At 36.3% G+C, this 23221-nt stretch overlaps 1 protein-coding gene across 1 annotated transcript in view; it reads left to right on the forward strand.

Moving 5' to 3' along the window:
* The first annotated feature begins 899 nt into the window (after positions 1-899).
* The window catches only part of RHBDD1 (rhomboid domain containing 1), a 30440-nt gene continuing 8118 nt past the window's right edge, over positions 900-23221 (forward strand). The window contains exons 1-6 of the mRNA XM_015815063.1: positions 900-1270; positions 9141-9634; positions 12602-12734; positions 13964-14052; positions 16763-16798; positions 17953-18072. Of these exons, the coding sequence (XP_015670549.1) occupies positions 9202-9634; positions 12602-12734; positions 13964-14052; positions 16763-16798; positions 17953-18072 (811 nt within the window). The 5' untranslated portion in view covers positions 900-1270; positions 9141-9201. The remainder of the gene's footprint in view (positions 1271-9140; positions 9635-12601; positions 12735-13963; positions 14053-16762; positions 16799-17952; positions 18073-23221) is intronic.

Below are 23221 nucleotides of genomic sequence, written 5' to 3' on the forward strand. Positions count from 1 at the left end.
GCAAAGATTTCCAGGATGGGACAGCACAAATGAGTGACTGCCAGAGCCCATCGCAATAATCTCTTACCCAACACGCTGTTGCAAGTCTCCAGATAGGCACTACTCTCTCTCAATCCCCACCGCCGCATCGCGGAGTAAATAAGGGGCAGATACTCCCAACCCCAACACATTGTATAACGCTGGCCGGAAGAACAGGCAGAGGCAACGCTTCAAGCTTTCTCCCTTGCCCCCACCATGAGACTGATCCTCTACATCCACTGAAGCAGGGGTTCTCAACCTTGGCAACTTTAAGACTTGTGGACTTCAACTCCCAGAATTCCTCAGCCAGCAAAGCTGGCTGAGGAATTCTGGGAGTTGAAGTCCACAAGTCTTAAAGTTGCCAAGGTTGAGAACCCCTGCACTGAAGTGAGGATGTAGCCACCCTAAGCTGCCGATCCGCGGCTGCAAGTCTCCATCCTCTCGCCTTGCGCAGGAGACAGCTCTGGGGCGCCAGTTCAACGTTGCAGAGCATGGGAAAGTTACCCCAGTAATTACGGCTCAAATAAAAAAAAAAACATAAGAGTGCTTAAAATAAAGTCAGTTTGAATTAAAGTCAAGGTACAAGTAAACAAATTCTGGAAGTAAGCTCTGAATCCATTTTAATTTTTTACAGGAAAGAAAGCGGATAAACTATGTCACACCCCGCTACATGGGGGGGGGGGAAGAGCACATTTTGACGTGGCGCATGCGTCGTTCCGGAGGTTGATTCATCACAGACGGATCGCTGTTGCTTCTGATTGAGCCGTCAGTGGATCACATGGGTGTCTCCGGCGCATAAACTCGCCTCGCCGTAACTGCACGCAACGTCAGGGTTGCACGTAAGTCGGGTCGGTGGCGGGTCTCGCTGGGAGTGTCTAGAGGAGGATCGTTTTCTATTTCCGGTAGAAGGAGCGGAGACGCTTTCTGGGGCGAGAAATGGGATCTTCCTCATCCCCTTCTTCCTCCTTCTCCAAATGGGAAAGTGACACTCCAAGGAAAGGAGTTTGGGCAGGACGGACCACCTCTGCTTTGTAACGTTTGAGTAAATCGGCTCCTAAGGCTGTAAAACGGAATGGGGAGGAGCCAGTGTTCTAATCTTCGATTCACGATTCTTGTTGAGGGTCTCGTCATTCAATCGCCCCCAAACCATGAAATCTAAGATTATTGCATAGTTTTCTTATAATTCAATTATTGCAGGTCACTGTGTTCTCCTACTGATCTTCCCGCTTCCCTCTTTCTTTGTGCCCTCCAGGTGAGTTAGTATCTAATGCATTTGAAGGGCCTCAAGCTCGGGAGAACTTCTTTGTTTTTTGTATATTAATATTTACAACTTTCTGACCACGGGAGAGTGATGGCTCATAAACACTTGAAACAATTAGTTTTTGTATTAAATGATTTAATAGTCATTAAAATATTAAAGAGTTCTACTTCTTTTATCTTCCAAATTTCCGCAAAATTTGGTTAAATAAGAAAAGTCTGTTTAGTACTGCTTTGGATTCTGAAGTTTGTTGAAATAGCAGATTCAGTACTACTAACCTTTGTTTTATTTCATAGCCATAGTATAGTTGCTTAGACTTATTTTAAATTTTCATCTTTTGTTATGTTTAGCATTAGATTGTTAAATTCAATAGGAAATATTGAAGAAAAGGTATTTTTTAATAATTTGAAGCGTGAAAATAGGAAATTAAATGGGGATAGAAATTAAATACTTCTGTTGCTACTTAATTACATAATTTTTCACCCCAACACAATACCTTTCAATTGAAACAAAAGAAAGAGAGATCTTACTACATCTTATATTTGGGTTTGGCCCTTTTTTCATCTTTAATGGAATTTGTGATACTGCAAATGATTGATTTATTTTCTTCCATAAATCATAAAAGAATCCCTTAATGGTCCCTAGCATACCTTGTTCAGTAGTATTTTTGCAAAGGATTTTACTCAGTATATTTCCAAAGTGATGATAGTAAATCTGGGCAGTACACACTTCAATGTTCTTTCATCTTCGAGCTATTTATTTCCCAGAATTCCCTTATGGAACTTGTTAACTAGAATTTGATATTTCTAATCTAAATTATTGTACTAAAGTTACGTATTTGCATGTTTTATTACCCTAATACAATTGTAACATATTTTTAAATGGTGGAGGTTTTTTTGGTCATATTCTCTTATTTCCAATTAAGTTCCTTGAATCAGCAAAACACTTTTGAATATGTCACCATTATGAACAGAAGAAATTTATGCTGAATTAATATACAATAAGTAAATAAGATTTACTTATAAAATAAATAACATTTTAGGGTTGTAAATAATCTAGATGCTTTGTTTTATTTTTTGATAATTTATTTTGATAATTCCTATTTTATCCAAATACAATAAAATTAGAATAATTTTAACTGGCTTATTAAAGACATGTCAATTGCAAAACAAGGGTTACAAAATTGATATGGTTCAAGGAATAAAAATTAAGAATAAACAGTTTTCTGTTATATAGTGCTAACCTATGATTAACCAAAAATAGTGAAAAAGTGGGGGAATGCTATGGTGAAATCTGTAACTCATATCACAAATCATATTATGGGGCTTTAAATCAAGGGTGAAAAACTTGCGGGCCTTTTAAAATATCCTTTGTAGCCTCTGGAAAAATGTATGTATTTTTTCCATTGTAAGGGGCTTGAGAGATTTTGAGGGGAGAAATAGGACCATGACAAATTTGAGATGTAATGCCTTTTGCGTTTATTATAGTTATATCGGTAATGAAATATTCTTAATTTTCCACAGCCCTGCCTCAGAAATTAGTATTTCATTTGTAGTAATCAAATTCATTCAAAAATCCAAGACATGTTCTTTTCAGACATGGATAATGAATTTAAATTAGAGGAAGCTAGATTAGAAGAGATTTACTAACAGTTTGAGAGTAGGATCAGTCTCTAAAGAGATGACTGGCTCCATTGCAACAGTTTTAATTTGATTTCTTGCATGGAATAGAAAGCTGTGATAGCCTAAATCACTTCTTCCAACTTTATAACTTCATTGCTTTTTTACTTCTTATTTATGTCAATGAAGTATGCTTTTCTGAAACAATTTATGAAAATGTTTTTAGGATTATGAATGATCCTGAAGTTGTAAGCCACCTAAGATTGAACGTTGTACTTAATAGTCCTTGATTTAAGACCATGATAGGACCTGAAAATTTGTCATTAAGTGGTTCAGTTGTTAAGTATCACATGACTGCAGCCAATTTTATGAACTCTTTGCGTTAAATGAATCACCTGCAGTTCTTAAGCTAGACGTCATGTGACCACAACTTTGGTGGTTGGAAGTTTGCTGGGAAGGTCACAAATGACACAGGACTGCAGGATGCCGCAACTATCATAAATGCAAGCCAGTTGCCAAGCTCCTGTATTGTGTTTAAGTGACACTGGGTATGCTGCAATAATTGTAAGTGTGAAGACCTGTCGTGAGTCATTTTCTCTGCTTTCATAACTTCTAATGGTTGCTAAACAAATAGTAAGCAAGGACTTGTAAGGTTCTTTGCTTTCCAAGGACTGGGCACACTGCAGCATAGCAAAACTGTACACAATGCTTTATTGCAACACACTCCTTCCCAACAACAGTCTGTTGTTCTGGGTCAACTCCACCCTTCTAGTAGTTATGTCTTTAATATTCAGTCTTTTAATACTCAGATGAAGCAAAAGTCTCAGCCTACCAAGTAGCGTGCAATCTTTGCCTTTTTCCAAAAGTTCTTGAATTAATTGGGATAGGATGCTATTTCAGTGTGATTGCTCATTTTCTAGTTGCTGATGAGCTCCAGGCAAAGCTCCAAACTCAAGGCAGGATTCCCACCAGAATATGCTGCTCACCATAGGTTATGGTCCTGTCAGTGGAATAATACAGTAGTTCTCTTGCCTCTGATTCTTTGTATGCTGCCAATCTCCAGGCAATACCCCAACTTCCTTGTCTGTATGCTGTTTGCTATCACCTTTCCTGCTGCACATACCTCACTTTGTCATTAGCATTTGCTTTTCTAAGCTAAGAGCCTGAGTGGGATTAGACTGCCTCTGGACATCGGCACATCCATCAAAACGACTGGGCGTGGCTCAGTTATAACAGGCAGGTGGAATGTTAGTTTGGATACTTGTGATTGAGTGTATGGGGAAAATGTATGGGGGAAGAGTTTCTGTAGTGATGATTACATAGCTTCAGTACATGAGTATAATTTTTAGACTTAATATACATGTTTTATGCTTTAAATCAAATTACATTGCTGCTTGTATAGAATTTTAATATTTAATAATATGCTTCTGTGCACACTAAATAAGCCTACAAACTGTTTGAATCTCATCGCTGTATCTTTCAAAACAAAATGTGTTCACATTGGATCTAAAGCATTGAAGGTTTAAACATTGCATAGACCTTGTTTTTCAGCTTGGAATAACATCAGATTGCTTCTGCTGAGGTCAGAGTAACCTGTTTTGAGCAAGAAAGGACTTGTGGGATAGTTTGCTAGGCTATAAATTTGCTCAGTTTGTTCCAAGGTTGGAGACATGCCTCTGGCTTCAGACGAAAGAGTCTGACGTTAGATTCTTCCCTCTCTTGCTACAACAGAAACCCAAGAAAGCCCCACCTGCCTTGATAAGAGAAAGAATATGTCACATTAGATGGAGGGAGAGGATCCTAAATCCCCCAAAATTAATTACATACAGTACGAGGACTTTTTTTTTAAGGGAAAGTATGTTATCCTTTCCTACTTCTGTATTTCTTGTGTATAGTTGAAGCACTCAGATTTCCATTTAGGATTGCTGTGCTTGATTAATCCTTTTCCCCGTTTACTTAGTGATGCACTAAACTTAATAGAAATTTTATGTGTATAAAATTTTGCTATTGAATAATTAAACTTACTCTTAATTTTTGCAGAACTTGGTATTAACTGCAGCCTAAGTGTTGTCACTAATATCTAATTGATTAGGTAAAATATTTCTCAACTTGAATAAAATTGGATTCATAATTATTTTTTTCTCTGAGTTAATATTCATGTATATTCTTGATTAGCTCAAGAATTTGTTGGAAATATGTCACCTTATGATCATTGAATAAGATAGTTAAGAGGTAATAAGGTGCTGGCCTTGAAATCAGGAGACCAAGTTCTAGTCCTGCCTTAGGCATATTAGCCAGTTGGATGACTTTGAGCCAGTCACTCTCTCTCAGTCCAACTCACTTTACAGGGGTGTTGTTGTGAGGAAAATAGGAGGAGGAAGAACTAACACATGTTTGCCACTTTGAGTTACTTAAAAAAATAACACAGGTGGGATAAATGTCTAATTTAACTTGTTTGTAGAAAAAGGGATGAGTTTGCTAGTACTTCAAGTTCTCTCTGCATTGTATTCTTACTTCGAAGTTCCCAAAGAAGTGCACCTGACTAACTCCCGTGAACCTTTAGAAGATAAAGCCTTTTAATTAAATCTTACACTTGGTGTTTATTTTTGTTGTGCAATTTTATTATGTGTATTACTATATTAAGCTATTTTGAATTCTTTTAATGTTTCATGGAGGCACTTTTTAGGCTGAAGACAAATAACATGTATGTGGACATAATTCAATTTATTAATCAAATTTATATAGCTGCCCATCTCACAAGAAATGATGGTATAATAGGTGGATTATGACCCTGGCTAAGTACAGCCTTATTCTATATCAGTTGCATGACTTAATCATGGACACCTCTCCCCCCCCCCCCAACAATGATGATATATGTGATTTAAGAAATTAAAAGCTGCATAACATTGCAAATTAAAGAAACAGTACACTGTTATTTGTTGTAAACATTCAATATTTTCAGGACAAACATTCTTAGAATCTGTAGTCACAGACATTTATCTTTATAGGTGAGAAAATGTAAGCATGTAATTGTCTTAAACTGAAAGGCAAATATCCATTTCAAAATTAATCTACGAGCACGTACATTTTGAAAGCTGTGGTATGTTTTAGAAATCATTGGAGGAAACATTCTGTATTGTCTACAATTTCATTAATACTTTAATAAGCAAAGAGATTGGAGGAAAGTTTTAAACAGTTGAAAATATTGACAATCTATTTATGAAAATATTCAGAATAATTTTCTCCACTTTACATTTTGTTAAAAGCAGGTAAAATAACCTTTTGTAGAAATGTGGAGTAAAAACTTGGATGAAAAAACCCTACTTTCCTCTCAAATTCTTTACCATAATTTATTTTTTCCAACTACTTCATTCTTCCCAATCTGTCTACATTTTCAGTCTTTCCTTGGACAGATATTACACATACTTATTTTGGACCAAATCCCATTGAAAATTTAGATTTAGTTTTAATTCTGTATGCATAGAATTGTAAAGATGGTCTAGTGCTGAATTTTGAATGGAAAAATGATAATAGCCCTTACCATCCTGTTTCAAACAATTCCTCCCTCCACCATGTATTTTAAGCAACAAAGCAGTGATATCAGGACCTGATGGAAGAACAATCAAAATTATCTGCATGCAGATTTAATCCATAGATAAATTGGCCATAAGTTTTAGAAAATGTATAAATATTAGACTTTCCATTTGCCATCGCTGCTGCCGCAGACGCTGGAAGGCGAGCTCCATCTTCTGTGTTCGATTTCGCACTGCTGGGGGACCCTGGGAAGGGTCAAAAGTCACCCTGTGGGGGCAACCAGCAAGGAGAAGATCCCCGCTTGATCACGGGAGGGCAGTAACCCACTCGATCCAGCGCAGCCCTCCAAACCGGCGGACAAAAGACCGGCCATAGAAATATGGCTCGTTACTAGGCTGCAGACAGACGAAGTCAAACTTACCACCAGGCACTCCAAAGCAGCGTGGATGAGACTGGGTGAGATCTGAATCTCTCTTTAATCCCAAGTATTTTTTTTTATCCTGCAAAAGCTGCCCAAAGTATCTTCCCCTCTGGGACAGGAGAGAGAAGGGAACTTTTATCCCACTCTCTAAGAATAGCGGCGACTAACTAATCCGGGGAGTTAAAACGCTGAAAGAATAACCTTAAACTAACTGGATTTATATGCTTCTAGAATTTGGGGACCAAAAGATTTCTTATCCTTATCGAAGACCTTGGTTTTTATTTACAAAAAAGAAATAAAATTGGAAAAAGGATTATAAAAATTTTGGACTTAAAAAACCTTAAATGCCATTGGTGACATCTTGTGGCTAAGTTTAATATTACAACCTGTTATTGTCTAAAGGAGACTTGGTTGGAAGCCCAGACTAGATAAGACTTTTTCAACCTTGACAATTATCAGCTGTGAGAAGCTCAGCTGTGTTCTATACTCAGTTATAAAATTATTTTCATTCTCTGATTTTAAAGCTGTTAATTTAACACATTACTAAGAGAATATGGATGAAGACCAGGAACAGATTTTCCTTATATTAAAAGCAATACATGAAACCATTCTTTCAGCTTGTGATGAAATAAGATGCTACAGAAAAGAACAAGATGTCAGCCTAGATATATGAACTCAAATTTTGACTACAACTAAAGAATCAACTACACAAAACATAACAGAAGAAGTGGAACAATTAAATACTATGACAGGATTCAACTAACCAACAAATACTGTCAATGGAAAGTCCAGAAAAGGGACTGACAACATTGAAAATGGAAAAGACTTTCTATATAAACCAGAAGAAACCTGAGGAGCAAGAAGAAGAACAGACCGAAGGGAAGATAAACAAACCAGGACAATTATGGGGATCTAGAATAATAGACGATTTATTAGCCCTTCCCAAAAAATGGTGACTGGATGGTCTCTTTTATTTCAAATAATATATATATAATAACAGAGGGAGATCTATTTGATGACCTAAAAGCACTGACATGGAGGGCGAGATGGCAAAGGAAGAAAGCTAGAATAAGGCTGAAGAAAATTGGGGTTTTGATTTATCAGCGAGGATTTTATACTACTAATTAAAATAGAATATACTTAAATAGACAAGATGTGTACTTTGAATACCAGATTTTGTTATGAATTGAGATAAAGAAAACTTTGGTCATTTAAAATTTGGAAGTATAAACACTAAAAGTTGAATTTGAATATTGATGGGAAAATAAAAATTGTGGAAAACAAACAGGATATTGATTGTTTATAAAGATTGAATGTAAAAGTAATTAAGATACGTAATAAGCTAACATTTATTGATAAATGTAATAAATATGTTTTCATTTAATTGAGATAATAACTGTATTAGTTTAAATATCAGATAGTAGATACCAAGAGAAAAAGATGAAATATTTGATGTTGAAATAGTGGAAAATTTGGTAATTAAATTTAAGACATTCGGAAACTACTTGAAAATAAGAAATGTTATATTGTATTATTAATTAGATGATGTAAGATGGTGGAAAATAGAATATACTCAAATAGATAGGATGTATATTTTGAATGTTAGACTTTGTTAAGAATTGTGATAAAGGAAACTTTGGTTACCAAAAAATTGGAAATTATAAATATCAAATGTTAAATTTAAATATTGACGGGAAACTAATAATTGGGAAAAACTAACTACAGGACATTGACTGTTTATAAAGTTGAATGTTAAAGTAACTAGGATATGTATAAGCTAAAAAATTATTGATAAATGTAACCTATCTTTACTTAATGGATACAATAAGAATTGTATTAGTTTAAATATGAGACAGTAGATATTAAGGGGAAAGGAGAGGAAATATTTGATGTGGTAGTTTGAAATTTGTACTAAATATTTTTGTATGTTATTGAATAATTGATTAACCCAGCCGCCACGTTGCTTTTTAAATACTTAAATGTAAAATTAGAAAATCAATAAAATATTACAAAAAAAATATTAGAAACTGAGCAACACTTTTTCTGGAAGAAAATATTACTTAAATGGTATCTCCCCCCACCCCGGTCCCTTTAAAAGTAGTAGAGCAGCATATAGGAAGTAAATTTTCAGTGAAATTATTTCTACTTCTATCTTCTCACCTGTTCACTCTCCTTATATCTGTATAACATATGTTCCATTTTTCCTTGTGTAAAGAAAAAAATTATAAGCAATACGGAATGCTGATTTCTTATTAATATGGTAATTGCAAACATGTCTCTTATTTTTCAGAATCTGCCTGGATTTCTGCTGTACTCAAGTTTTAGTATAAACTGAGTTCAAAAAAGAAACTATGCAACGAAGGCACAAAGGATTAAATACTGGAGTGCTTTTCCTCCTTTCTCAGCTCTATCAAGTTGGGTTTCACAACATTCCACCTGTCACACTTGGAACTTTGGCAGTGAACATTTTCTTTTTTATACAACCCCTGAAACCTCTGGACAAAGCATGCATTAGTGTCAATGATTGTCTTTACAAAAAAGATTGGCATCGTTTGTATCTTTCAGCATTTCACCATGCAGATGACTGGCATCTGTATTTTAATATGGTCTCCTTGCTTTGGAAAGGAATTAAATTGGAGAGCAGGCTTGGAACTATGTGGTTTGGCTATATAATTGCACTGTTTTCACTACTTGTGGGAGCTGTGTACATATTTCTGGAAGCTGTACTGGCGGAACTTCTTGGCAATCCTTCATATGAACATCATTGTGCTGTTGGCTTTTCTGGTAAGGCGCTCTTCTTTATTATGCTTCCCTCTCTCCTTTTTTTAATAACATTTATTGCAAATGCTAGCTGTTAGGAAATAGATAATATATATTTAGGGAATGTGAAATTAACATGTTCTTGAATGATAACAATAAACACAACTTTGTCACTGCTACATTTTTCTAGAAGTCTCTCACAAAGGAAACTAAAAGATAAATATCTGCCAGGGAATATGGCAGACTGAAGATGGCTCCATGAAGAGTGGAACTAACATTTACAGCTATAAAATAGGGAGCTGACCAGCAGATCAGCTGCTTCAACTCTCTCTGAATAAAGAGAGGACCCTGGAGCGGAGGGTGAATCAGGACATAGGAATTTGCTGTAATTGCTCCAGCCTTATATGAAGCCTTTTTAATGGACATTTTCCTTGCTAACCATTTTTGGAAATTGCCCATCAACTCCTTCAAAGTGTCAAGACTATAAACAATGTGGAGTGTCTTCAAGCCTTAATACAACAAATAAAGATTTTTTTAATCTTTAAAATATTTAAATAGCAAAAAGCAAGACAGGATTTTGGCTACAGAAAGTTTTAAACAGATTAAGGGCTTAGAAAATTTTGGAATATTGGATTCTGAATAATAGTATTTTAAAATTAAACTTAAAGAATAAATATATTCTTGTGGGAAAGAACACCTTTTTCATATTGGAGACATTACAAGAGAAGCAATTTACAATGGCATTCAGAGATATCTTTGAGGAATTGAACTGGCATTTGAATGAATTATGTCAGCTTTGTTGCGTCTTGGGAATAGTCTGCTCCCAGAAAAGGATATTACAAAAAGAGATATGCAACAAAATTTATCCGAGAATATCAACGAGACTTTGAATAAGAATTTGTCATCAGATACTTAAAAAAAATGGATGAGACTTTAAAATTTAATAAGGATATAAAAATAACAATCCCAGATCGCAATTGGAACACTTTTTTTCTAGACTTATAAAATAGACTGTATTATAAAGTATTGAAGAAATTTGTAACAAAGATCAACAACCATCTGAATTGATTACAGAGAAAGATTGTTCTATATTTTTTTTAAAAAAAGATTACAAAACCAGTTTATTTTACCAGGTTTACAAGGTGACATGTTATTTTTGTGGTTCTTTTTGGATGCTGATAATCTGGACTAAAAAAGTGGCATATTGGATTTACATACATTTAATATGGTGTTTAACCCTTTCCCCCTACAATTACTTTGTGTGTTCTAATTTGATAGCATTTAAACTGTATCCAACTGTGTTACTTAAAGTAATGAAGTTTTGTAAACTTGTTTAAAAGATAAAATATGTTAGATTTTAGTATTTTGTTTATATTAGGATACTGAGATTACTTTATATTTGGATCTGTTTATGTTTTATAGTTGAGATATGGAATGTTTATTTGAATGGGATATGTTGTTATGTGGGGTGGGTTTCTTTGGAATTGTTGGCATTTGGAATGGAAATATGTTGTATATTGGGTTTTGTCTTTAAAGGAGAAATGATCCCTTTGTCATATTAGACTTTAGATTTTTGTTTAAACTGACATATCAGGACCATTGTATGCCTTTTAAATGGGAGTTTGCTTGCACTAAGAGTTGAATAATAATAAAACACAAAAATCTGAAATAGAAATGTACATTTCAGTATACATGTGCTGATCTCAATCAGATAGCACCTTGCTGATATTTTCTAATTTTGGAAACCAAAAGTGATCTGGTCTCGGAATCCAAGGATTATAGGCTAGATTGAGAAGTGAAAGAAAAAAAATCTACCCATCCTGCAATAAATTAGTGAAATACTTCTTTTTCCTTCCATTTTCCCTTTTCGCTTCAAAGAAATTGCATGGCTATATCAATGAAGTCATCAAGAGCTAAGCTTGATTTCAAGATTATAATGCATACATTGGAAGAATGATGCTAAAATATCAGTGGTAGTCAGCAAAGAGCACACTTCCATTGCTACTTTTCAGAAGTAGTGTTAATATTCTTTCAATGATCAATATTGAATCAAGGATTTATGGTAAAATCCAAAAAGAGCTTTTTAAAAAAAAATATTCCTAATTTTAATCAGAAATTGAATTGTTAGGAGTAACTCTTAATATGCCAAGAATTGATGATTTGACATTTACAAATCTTTCGCTGTTCACTGTGTTATTTTATCAAGCTACTCAGGGACCTGGTAATGTATAGTTTATGGCCGAGAGGTGTTCTATTTGTGAAGTAACATCACAATTAATAAGAAATTGACATCTACACTCCTATACCTTGGCCTAGGAATAGAACTGAACTTGATCCTGTTTGTCACTATCCTGATGATATTATTGGAGAGGTATCAGAATTCTGTCTTTGCAACATCCATTTGCTTGTAGAAAACTAGCTTGTTATTTAAATGCTTTCACTAGGCTGCTGTGTGTGTGTGTGACAGACTAGATTAGGCTTGCAGCCCTGAAGCTCCCTTCTCTGCCCTAACGCTGAGACTGCTTTTGATGTTCCAACAGCTCTGTATCCTTGATTGTCATGAGAATAATCTGTCTTTCTCACCCCAAGTTTTAAAATAGGATTACTTTTCAATAAAATGAGAGATTTTATAAGGTTTCCTCAGCCATTTGTTTAAACATCTGATCTTTGTTCCAGGTACATTAGCACAATATTGCAATCTATTTATATTAATGAGTACTCTTTTCTTTCCCCAAAATCACTGGTAACATCACTCTTCGGGGAATTTTGTTTTTAGTTTTGAGAAAAAGTACTGGAATATTTTAAAAGTACAAACATTTAGATATTTTTGCCACTGTAAAGTATTGAAATACTGTAATAGAAGCTATTTATATGTTCTTTGAATAAATGGAATGCAAGGCATACTAAGAGCAATAGATCCTCCATATTCTTTAGTTTTTATATTACTTGAGAATTTCTCTTGATGTGATTATTTTCTTTATTTTTATATAGGAGTGCTATTTGCTTTGAAAGTTCTTAATAACTATTACCATCCAGGGGGATCAACCAATATTATGGGCCTGAATGTATCCAATAAATACTCTTGTTGGTTGGAACTTCTAGCAATCCATTTATTAAACCCACAGTAAGTTTGCTGTCAGTCATTCAGAACTTAAATTACTTTGTATATATGTATCTAGATATTACCGAAATGAATAATAGTTACATATCAATGTAGTCCTCATCCAAGCTGGATTGTGCTTTTTAACAGAAAAAAAAGTTTATTATAGAAGAAAATAGGGCAGTGGTGGCGAACCTATGGCACGGGTGCCAGAGGCGGCACTCAGAGCCCTCTCTGTGGGCACGCACGCTGTCGCCCCAGTCCTAGGCCTTCAACTGGGTTTTATAAAACCTTTTCGCTTTAGGCCTTCGCCGCCGTGTACAAAAAAAGAGGTTCAATCAATCAGTCAATTTCAACTTCTCGTGGAAAAAAAAAGATCTTGCAAAGTTGGAATTAATTGCTTGAACTTTTTAGTCCCACCCAGTCTGCTGTTACCACCGCAGCCACGCCCACCCAATGGGCTACACCCCCAATGGGCTACACCCCCCAATGGGCCACACCCACCCAATGGGCCACACCCACCCAGCACCCGATGATGCATAAGTGGGTTTGGGTTACAGTTTGGGCATTCGGTCTCTAAAATGTTCGCCATCACTGAAATAGGGGATATAAGAAGGATTTGGCCAAAGTTATATTTTTTTCAGGCTTGGCATATGTGCAGAGGGTTTTTGCAAGATAATAGATAGGTTTGGCTAATGTAATACATAGGCCATCGTTTGCTTAATTGCAGTTAAAACAATAATCATCTTTCATTACCAATTTACCATGTTTTATAGATCACTGCCTCATTTCATGCAGCATATTGATAATCAAACATTACAGTTTAATGAGATTCATGGAACTGCGTCTGTAGGTGGAAAGTTTTATTTAAATAGAAGCAACTGCTCCTTCCTAAACAGCTGTATGGAGGTGGTGTTTTTCAAACAAAGCCTCATTTTTCTCTTACCATCATTGGGAATATGGAAACTGTATGATTTGAGCACTAGGAATATATGATCTGTCTAAATAAATAATTCGGATATTGGTGCAATTTAATTCAAAAGGAATTGTATTGGATCATAAGAATAGGGCATTTATTTCAGATCATTGTTATTTTCCAAAATTTTTGAGATAGTGAAGTGCATATGTCTCCTTTAAATATATTAAACTCTTAAAATTTTAAATGCATTGAATGGAGTGAAGGTTAATGAGGTTACAGAAAGTTTTTAATTGGGAACAATACAATATCTCACACAAGATTGCTTTCATTTTAGGAGTTCTTTTGCAGGACATCTGGCAGGAATTCTTGTTGGCCTAATGTACACCATGGGACCTCTGAAGATGTTCATGACAGCATGTGCAGGTAATAATGACCTTAGAACTTCCCAAGCATTGCTGTTCAATATAGCTTTAAAGTGATTATAAGTTGTACTTCATAACTTCAGAATCATGTCATATGGTGCTTACATCCCTGTATATATGATTTGATATTTCTTTACATTTCTGATTAAATTAAATTTGATGTAATATTGAATTTTATTTTAATGCTTAATGTTAAAAGCTATCTACTATGTGTTGAGTGGATGGCATACAAATTGGTGTAAATAAAGACAAATGAATACATTTGATGATCAAATAATGTATTATAAGTTCTTTACTTTACTTATAGGACAAAGAAAGAAAAAGAATTAGATTGTTCTTAAGTCATTTGTTAATGAAGGTGTGCCACTGGCTGTGCCCATGATAGTAATGACTGCTATAAATGATTTTTCATAGAGCTAATTCTTGACTTACAACTATAGTGAAGTCCAGAACTGTGATTGTAATTCAAGGCACCAGTTTCAGTTTTATTATTGTATTTATGGTGGTCATAAAGTGAGTAATCCTGATCATTAAGCAAATTACATGGCAAGTAAATCCAGCATATCCAATTGACATTTTTTGCCGTTTTCCTTTGGAAAACGGCAAAAAAGTAACAAATAGCAGTCATGTGACTTGTACCAGTTTTAGCTTTGGGAATGGGTCATAAGTAGCTGTTTTTTGGTCTGTTGTAACTTTGAACAGTTGTTAAACAATAGATCATAATTTGAGGGCTACCTGTAATCTACACAATCAGCTCCTTTGAAGAATGTTTTCTTGCATATGATGTTCTTTTGAACAGTACAGAAGGAAATTACACATTTTTAAATGCAAATAACTTGTGAATTTGTTCTGTTCTTCTGAGCAAGCTTGAATTAATATTACTCTCAATAGCCATGAGAAGTTTTCCATAGTTCGTTTCAAAGGTTATACCAGTGCTAACTCTTCATTGTGTTATTTTAATTCTGGAATCAGTACGATTCCAGAATTAAAAAGCCAGATACTAAATAAAATAAATGTATATCCCAACAGTTATTGATTGCTGTACAGGTAATCCACGAGTTACGAGCGTTCACTTAATGCTCCTTTGAAGTTATGCGATCAGTGCCCCCTTGTGTTTGCAAACAAGTCCCAAAATTACGAATATTGCAGCACCACGGCAGCCATTCTCCCTTATGAGCGACCGCAGAGGCTCTGCAACATTCCCCTATTCCCCCCCCCCGCTCCCCACAACATTCCCCCTATTCCCTCTCCCTCCCTCCCTGCTGTACTGGAGTCATTTATCTTGCAAAATCTATCTCCCCTCTGCCGCGGTTTCTTTCACTTTGAGGGAGAGGATATGGAAATGCTTTTTGTGCTGACAATAAAGCTCCTGGGTGCCGTAATGTTGCGCAAGTTCAAACACAAATTTTCTGCCAAAGAGATCATGGCCCCCAGAAGCTTCCATCTGGGGGGGGGGAGTGTTTGCTTCATTTGCATGCCTATGGGGCAAAGTGTGGAATCAGAGTTGGCTGGCTGCAGGAACCAATGCCGTTTGTGGCCTGGGTGCGCTCGCATGCACTGGCCTTAGTTTGAGGGCAGGAACGAAGCCTTCAACTGAGCGGGAGGCATCGCGGGGAGTCCCCTTGCACCTGCATCCACACTGCTGGCAGCGGCAGTGGAAACAGGCACCTGAGCAGCCATGATCTTCCCTCCCGAGCCAGCCATCCACCCCACCCAACCTACTCCTTGCCTGACTGGACTGTGGCACAAATCCTGACTGCTCTTCTCCTTGTTGTCCTTGTCACTCAAGTGGCAGTAGCAACTTTAGTTTCTCTGCTCAGCCTGAAAGAAGGAAAGCGGAGGCGCAGAGCAGGATTGCTTTCAAGACGCGGGTACACTGCTCACTCACACGCGTTGGCCTTATTGAGAGCAATCCTGCTCTGTGCCGCCTCTTCTTTCCACTTGGACAGAGCGGAGAAATTCAAGCCGCTGCCACTCAAACACTTTTTTATCCGAAGGAGAGCTGAGAGAGATTGGAAGTTCTGCGTGATTGCCAATGGAGCGCTTCAGAAATGGACCGTTCCTTTCCATGCAGTCACACAGGTGCTTCAAAACCCAGGGAATCCCTGTGTTTTGAATAGCTCCACCGGAGCACAAACACTCCACAAACCACAATGCCAAATCCTAACCCCCACCCCACCCTAGGGCATCCACAATGCCAAATCTTCACCCCACTCTACCCTAGAATGAAAGCTTCCGGAGCCATGATCTCTTTTGCAGAGAATTTGTGTTTGAATTTGCACAATATTACGGCACCAAGGAGCTTCCATTGTTGGCACAAAAAGCATTTCCAAGCTGACTCTCCTTTCCCTCAAAGGGAAAGAAACCGTGCAGAGGGGAGACAGATTTTGCGGTAAGTGATTCCGGCGTGGCAGAAAGGAAGGGGAAAGCATGAGGTATCTTAGTGGCCCTCCATGACCTTTCCCACCCTGAGTTACCTCATGTTCACTTAACAAGCCATGTGTGTCTTAACGAGCAAGGGTGTGATTTCATTCGAGGTACGAGATTCATTCCCACGAATTTTAAAGTTACAAGTGGAATGGGCAGACTCCATTACACTCATAACCCGAGGACTACCTGTATATCCATTCACATATGCTGTTACAGGAAAATATCTTTAATAATAGTATGATATTTTACATGTTTATAAATACTCATGATTTTATTTCTAGGTGGCTATTCAGAACAAAGAAACAACTACAGAACAGGCGAGTAATTTGAATTATAATCTTCTAGTTTTTATCTCAGAGAAAATTCTACACAAAATTGTACACAGTAGCATTTACCTTGTGCCAGTCGGTATAGATTAATTCTGTCATTTGTTAAATTCACATCTTATTTCTTCTCTATTACAGTTTTAATATTATTTAATATTCACAATTCTGTTCATATCATTCTTTAATATCTCAATATTTCAGGAAATGTATTCCATAGGATTGAATACTTGTTCATATTGACATTTGTTGCTCTTCCTCTATATATCAGAAAACTTAAAAAGATTTCTTACACGACTCTTAACTTGATCAAGCAGAGCATCCATACAGATTTTAAAAGAAATTCAAAAAAGAACTGTTGGTAAAGAAATAGGACTGGGGAGGGGAAAGGGCTGAATTTAACCTTTCAACAGATAGCAATCCAGGTTTGTTTATTGAGCTCCACAAATGCTTCTTATACTGTATGACATTAAATTCTCAATTCAGAGAGAATCTCAATTCAAAGAGTCTGTTTTCAGAAAAGCTGTTTTTAGTATTCTCAGTCAGGCCAGTAGTTTTTGTACTTTTGAGGGGATAGGCACATACTAGTTGTTGTTTTTTTTTAAGGGCAATGGCTTTCTAATCCAAAACAAGATGGTTAACAATATTCCCAATCAATTATCTTCCATATGTACTTCCAGTTATATCAATCATAGAAGCCTATATTTACATTATAGAAGTAAATCTTCGTAGCATAAGACACTATTATTTATTACAAGGCACATATTTTACATGCATTTTATGTTGCCTGTTACTAATATATAGTTCTGTGCTTCAAATTTCTTTCATATTAATTATGAGGCAAAAGATGCTAAAATTGAATAGAATATTGATGTGTTATACAGTGAAATATCAGCTTGACAGATTTCAGTGAAAAAGACATCAGATGAAAATGATTCCTATTGCATTTATGTTACTTTACATTAATGTAAATGTAGTAATTTTATAACATTTATAATGATATTATTATGCAATGATGTAATTGTTTCCATTTTGTAATGACATTGCTACGGATGATTGGGAATCAGTGATACCTAATCATCACAACAGTTTGCCTGTTAAAACAAGATTATGCTAGGCATTTATGTCTGTGATCTCTTTCTGTACAGAGAATTTTAGATACTCAGGTAATCCATCCTATCCACCAAACAACTACGATATGTATACTGGTGGACTCGCTGAGGAAGAACAGTTTGAAAGAGCAGTAAGTAACAGCTTGAGAGAAAGAGGTAAGGCAAAATAGCTGTATGACATATGAATGACATGTCATAAAATAAATGCATTTCTCTTTTTTTAGGATGAGAAGCATATTTAAAAAATAACTTTTCTTTTTCTCTTAAAACTGAGACTATCCATTTCCTTCCATGGATGCAAGTTCTTATTGCTCCTTATTCAAAAGTTCATCAAAATAATACCAGAGAACCCCTGAAAACTTGATCCACTCTTTTATACGGATATGGGACAGCTGTTAAATAGATTCTAATCCAGGTTGAATTATTTCTGTGATGTATTCCACCCAGTGGGTAGCCAGAGAAGTGTCTTTACCAAGAGCTTTGGGCTGCAAGAAATGTCATCTGCACAAAGCTTAGAATCTATATATAAGTAACACATTATCTCCATCAGTAACATACACACCATCAAGGCAGCTGCCTTAAGACTTGAAAATCTGGCCATGCCCTGCTGCCTCACTGTGTACAATTATGGAGGAGTCTAGGTAATTTGCTCAGAGTCACAAGAGTGGGTGGACATGGAAATGGGGGCTGGGGATAATCATGAAAGATAATCTTGGTGCCTACTTAAGAGGGCATTTGCCAAATAACAGCAAATAATTGCAGCATGGGGCCCCAAGAGTGGCCCATGTAACACCACTGCTCTGTGAGCTGCATTGGCTGCCAGTCTGCTTCTGGGAGCAGTTTAAGGTGTTGGTAACCACCTTTAAAGGCCTTCATGGCATGTGTCCAGGCTATGAGGGACCGTCTCATCCCAATAGGATTGGCCCGCTCCACCCATGACAGCAGAGGAGGCATGCTGCGGGCATCATCAGCCTGGGTATTCCAGCCAATAGGGTCCAAGAGAAGGGTGTTCTTTGCTGTTGCGCCTGCCCTTTGGAACATCTTGCCCCCTGGAATGAGGTCATCTCCAACCCTCCCGATTCTTCTGTAAGAGTCTAAAGATTTGCTTCTGCCAATTAGCTTGGGCTCCAATGGGGGAGTATCACAGTGGAAGCGGTTGATAGTTTAACAATATATCCTACCTCCTCCCATCCTGCTCCTGCCCTCCCCATCTTTTAATTGGGCTGCAGTATTTGGTTTTTTTCATAGTATTTTATTTGTGTATTTTAGTTTTGATATAGTTTTTATCTTTTTAGATTATCAGCCGCCCAGAGTTACAATAGTTAAGATGGGTAGAGAATAAATTTTACAAATAAATAAAGAGACATAGAAATTCAGATCTGTTAGTCCCAATGTTGATACAGTCTGTCAATAGTGCATTACTTGAGAGAGATCACCATCCACTGCTGCCTGGACATCAGAACAATTTGACAGCCTTGAATATAGTTATTAGTTCTTTAACTGATTTCATATGTTGGGATAATATATACTTCGTTTGTTTTATATCTACAAAAGGGGTTTTGGCTGATGTCTTTGCCTCCCACAGATGGATAAATGAGCACCTAAAGCAAGACTCTAGTTAAAAATCTTTGCCTTATTCAGAGTTGAGTAAGAGATGACAATAGTAGTATGACCAATGAGGAGAAGGGATCCTTGCTTGAGTTGGGGGCCTGGAAAAGATAACTTAAGAAATCACTTTCCAGTGGTGGTTTGGCTGACATCTGGGCAAGAAGCTTCTGCTATTGTGCTGCCCATCCATTTCAGACCTAACAGTTTATGTGCTTTGCAGATGTCTACACAGAGCTCTTGTTACTCATATTGAGTAACATTAGCATTAGCAGTAATGGCAAAATCTTTATTCTTCTATAGATGAGGTTTTCTATTCAGAAGGAAAAGTGGAATCTTGTTTTCCTCTACTCTGCTGTTTGTATAATATTTGATTATAACTGCAGTTGTGTGACGTGACTACTCTCAGACTGTCTGAAATAATAACACATACATCAGTTTTACGTATATGTCTGGAAGTTTTAATTTGCATGTGGACTGCATTTGTGGCTGCTTAAATCAATTCAAGGGTCAGCTGTCCCCCTTTTTTATATCCCACTGAAAACATTTCTTTTCTGCATAACTCAGGACATTCCCATTTCAATAGCTGATTGTACTCTCTCAGTTTTTCTCCTAATAGAATGCAAGTATTTAAAACTTGTGCATATCCTCCAGTTCTTGGCCAGGATGTAGGAAGTGCCAAGTGCTGCCTCTTACATTGTGTTCAATAAAGGTTTTAAATAGCTCTGGATGCTCATTAATTTGTGTTCCCAGGAAATACAGTGACTTATGATTGGCTGCTGTTTACAAAGCCACAGCTGTGTTACTTTATTTCGTGCAAGAAAATTATCACAGAAAGTCAGAAAACTGAGATACTAATAATATGTATTGTAATCATTAAGAAAAAAGATGTCATAATTATGGTATCTCGAGTCAGTACAAACAAATAACTAGAAACAGCTGAATGCTGAACACCCTAACTGTGGAGACACAACCTTAAGAGTTTGTATGTATAAATAGAACAAGATATTTACTTACATTCTTGAAATTTTGTACCAGATAGGAATAAAACTTCATACTTCATTCTTCACCTTGTTAGACTTTGTTTTGGTAAAGATACCCGGAGTCATAATAATTATAATTAACGGATACTCTATTATTAAAATATGTTTAAAAACAAAAATATATTTACCTCTTCATCATGATGCATCTTGCAAAATCAATTAAGGATAGCAAAACACTATGTAATCATTTCAACCACATAATATAAAATGTCAAAGACAGCGAAAAAGTCTGAGGTATTGCTTCAGTGCAAGAGCTCCAGTGAAAAAAGTTTTAAAAATAATGTGAGAAAGCATAAAACAGCATCTGATATTATTCTTTTTAATAATTCTTAATATTACTATATCTAGAATAAGAAACATAAACATTAAAATTTTAAATAGTATTTAATTTTTCAGTTACAAGTGAAAATACTATATTCCCATACTTTTGGTTCCTTCCTCCCAAATGTTTTGTAACACAGAGTTTTCATACTTCCTGGTATTTATTATCAGTGCAGATAATACTTTTTTTGGAAGTTTGCTTTTTATTGATAGAATAAATGTTATCCACAGCACACTCTTTAGGGCCACTATAGCTTGAAAGCAAACTAGTTCGGCAGGTTTTCTTACTATGTTGAGCTGTAAAATCTTTAATTAATTACTGGAAATGTGAACTTTACTTTGAATTGGCAATGAAAATATTTTATTATGGTTGTCATAACCATCTATTAGATTATGTGATGAGATACATTGATGTACAAGTGCCCACCCAATGCCAAAAATACTTTTAGAAATTATCGAAAAATGTATAGAACAACATATAAAAAGGACTTCCGGTGGCAGGCGATTTCGTCGGTCGCAGCTGTTTGCTGCCTCCCGCCTGTTTTGCGTAAAAGCCGGTTTGACAGCCAGCATCAGCTGTCAAACGGCTTGATACCTTTCCCCTGGGCATAAGGGGATAGGTGAGCTGCCCGGGGTAGGAGTTGAGTTCCCGAGTCGTCCTATATGGACGATGTAGGCGNTGATGAGGCAAAAACCTGCCTATGACTTAGAAAAGCTCTAATTAGAAAAACACTTAAGTACCGTCTCCTGGTAGGTTGTGTTCCATTTCCTGTCCCATGTAATAAAACTACTAAGGCCTAGATCAGCAGTGTTGTCAAAGAACTGATAAATAAAATAATATTCTCTACTAAAATGATTATAATAGTGTGTGAGGAGAAGTTATGTAATTTTGTTTTAGAAAAATGCTGTATTAGAAAAACTTAAAAGCTCCTAAGAGCAGTTTAAATCTGTAGAAACTTTACTGCTGATAATTTAAGTATATGTCTCATTCAGAGCTTATTGTTCCTTATGAAGACTCTTAAAACTTGCTTTAATATATAGTCGCAATCACATGATTGTCCTTTGCAACCTTTCCTGTCAGCTTCACCAGAAAGTCAATGGGAAGGGAAAGTCACAAGTTGTAAAATTCCCCCACCCTCCAGCCCCTCTGTGCCCACATCAGCCATTTATTTGTGCATCCTGCATACCCTTGTATTCCTTCTGGGCAAAGAGATGATATTTCCCCAAATCAGTAATTTAGGTTTTCATTTTAAAATAGGATGATACTGAAGCCTGTGAGGGGGAAAGTAAGTGGACGGGCGCAATAAATACAGCAAAGAGTATATACTGTAGTTTGAATGTGTATTCTATGTCCTGTTTCCTCCACTGCCCGTTGCATAAATGCATCTTTTCATTTCTTTTGCCTTTTTCCTCTTCTGACTTGCACCCAACTGCACTTCCAAAAGAGTAGTCATGTATTCTTTTCAGTATATTCAGAGGAGCTTTCTGAATTTGGGCAAATGAAATAATGTCTTGGTATTGCAAGTAATGCAAGTTGAACTTGATTCCTGGTGATTTCAAAGCTTACTTTGTGGAGCTTTTGTCAGGAATATAGAAGTGATTTGCCACTGCCTTTCTGCAAACTATTTTTTTCAACTTCCCTATCTAGCCTACTGCCCTGGTATTCCTTGGAAGTACCAACCAAAGTTAGACTGAACTCTTCCTAACTTTCAAATTTAGATGAATCTGCTGAAGCCCATCTGAATTATCAAAAATTATAAAAATTATTTAAAATTATGTGCCCAAGCAAATACATTAATTGGAAAAAGAAAGAGAGAGAGAGAGAGATAGAGAGGAAAGAAAGAAAGAAAGAAAGAGAAAAAGGCTTTTGTTGTATATAAACATTTTCTTGGCTTTATTTTGCATCTGTGGTTTGGCTTCTTTCATTCTTGTCAGATCAGTTTCTTCTTTAAGAACAAAGTTGCTCTATTTTTTCACAATCCAACAGACTCTAGGTTTCCAATATTTCAAACCATTATTCCTTACACTGGCTAGAAATTTTGGAAATGGCAGTTCCAGTATACCTGACAGTCACAAGACTTAAGATAACTGCTCTTACACGTGACTTAATATTGCTAGTTCTTGCTATTGAAGCGTCCTTTCTCCAGTACGGGAGATGGAGAATTCACATGTGGGTTTTCATTGGATGCCTGCTCTTGAGACCAAGTAGTCAAACTTGACACGCCCCCTCTTGCTGATCCAGTCTTTAACTTGGTCTCAGCTCTTGACGACGTGTCTAGGTTGGCTCTCAGTTAATTGCAGGTTAGAACCTATTGTGAATTCTCCCTTTCCCAATC

This window comes from Protobothrops mucrosquamatus, unplaced genomic scaffold (genome assembly GCF_001527695.2).
Source record: "Protobothrops mucrosquamatus isolate PMUCROS unplaced genomic scaffold, P.Mucros_1.0 scaffold306, whole genome shotgun sequence".
NCBI lineage: Eukaryota > Metazoa > Chordata > Lepidosauria > Squamata > Viperidae > Protobothrops > Protobothrops mucrosquamatus.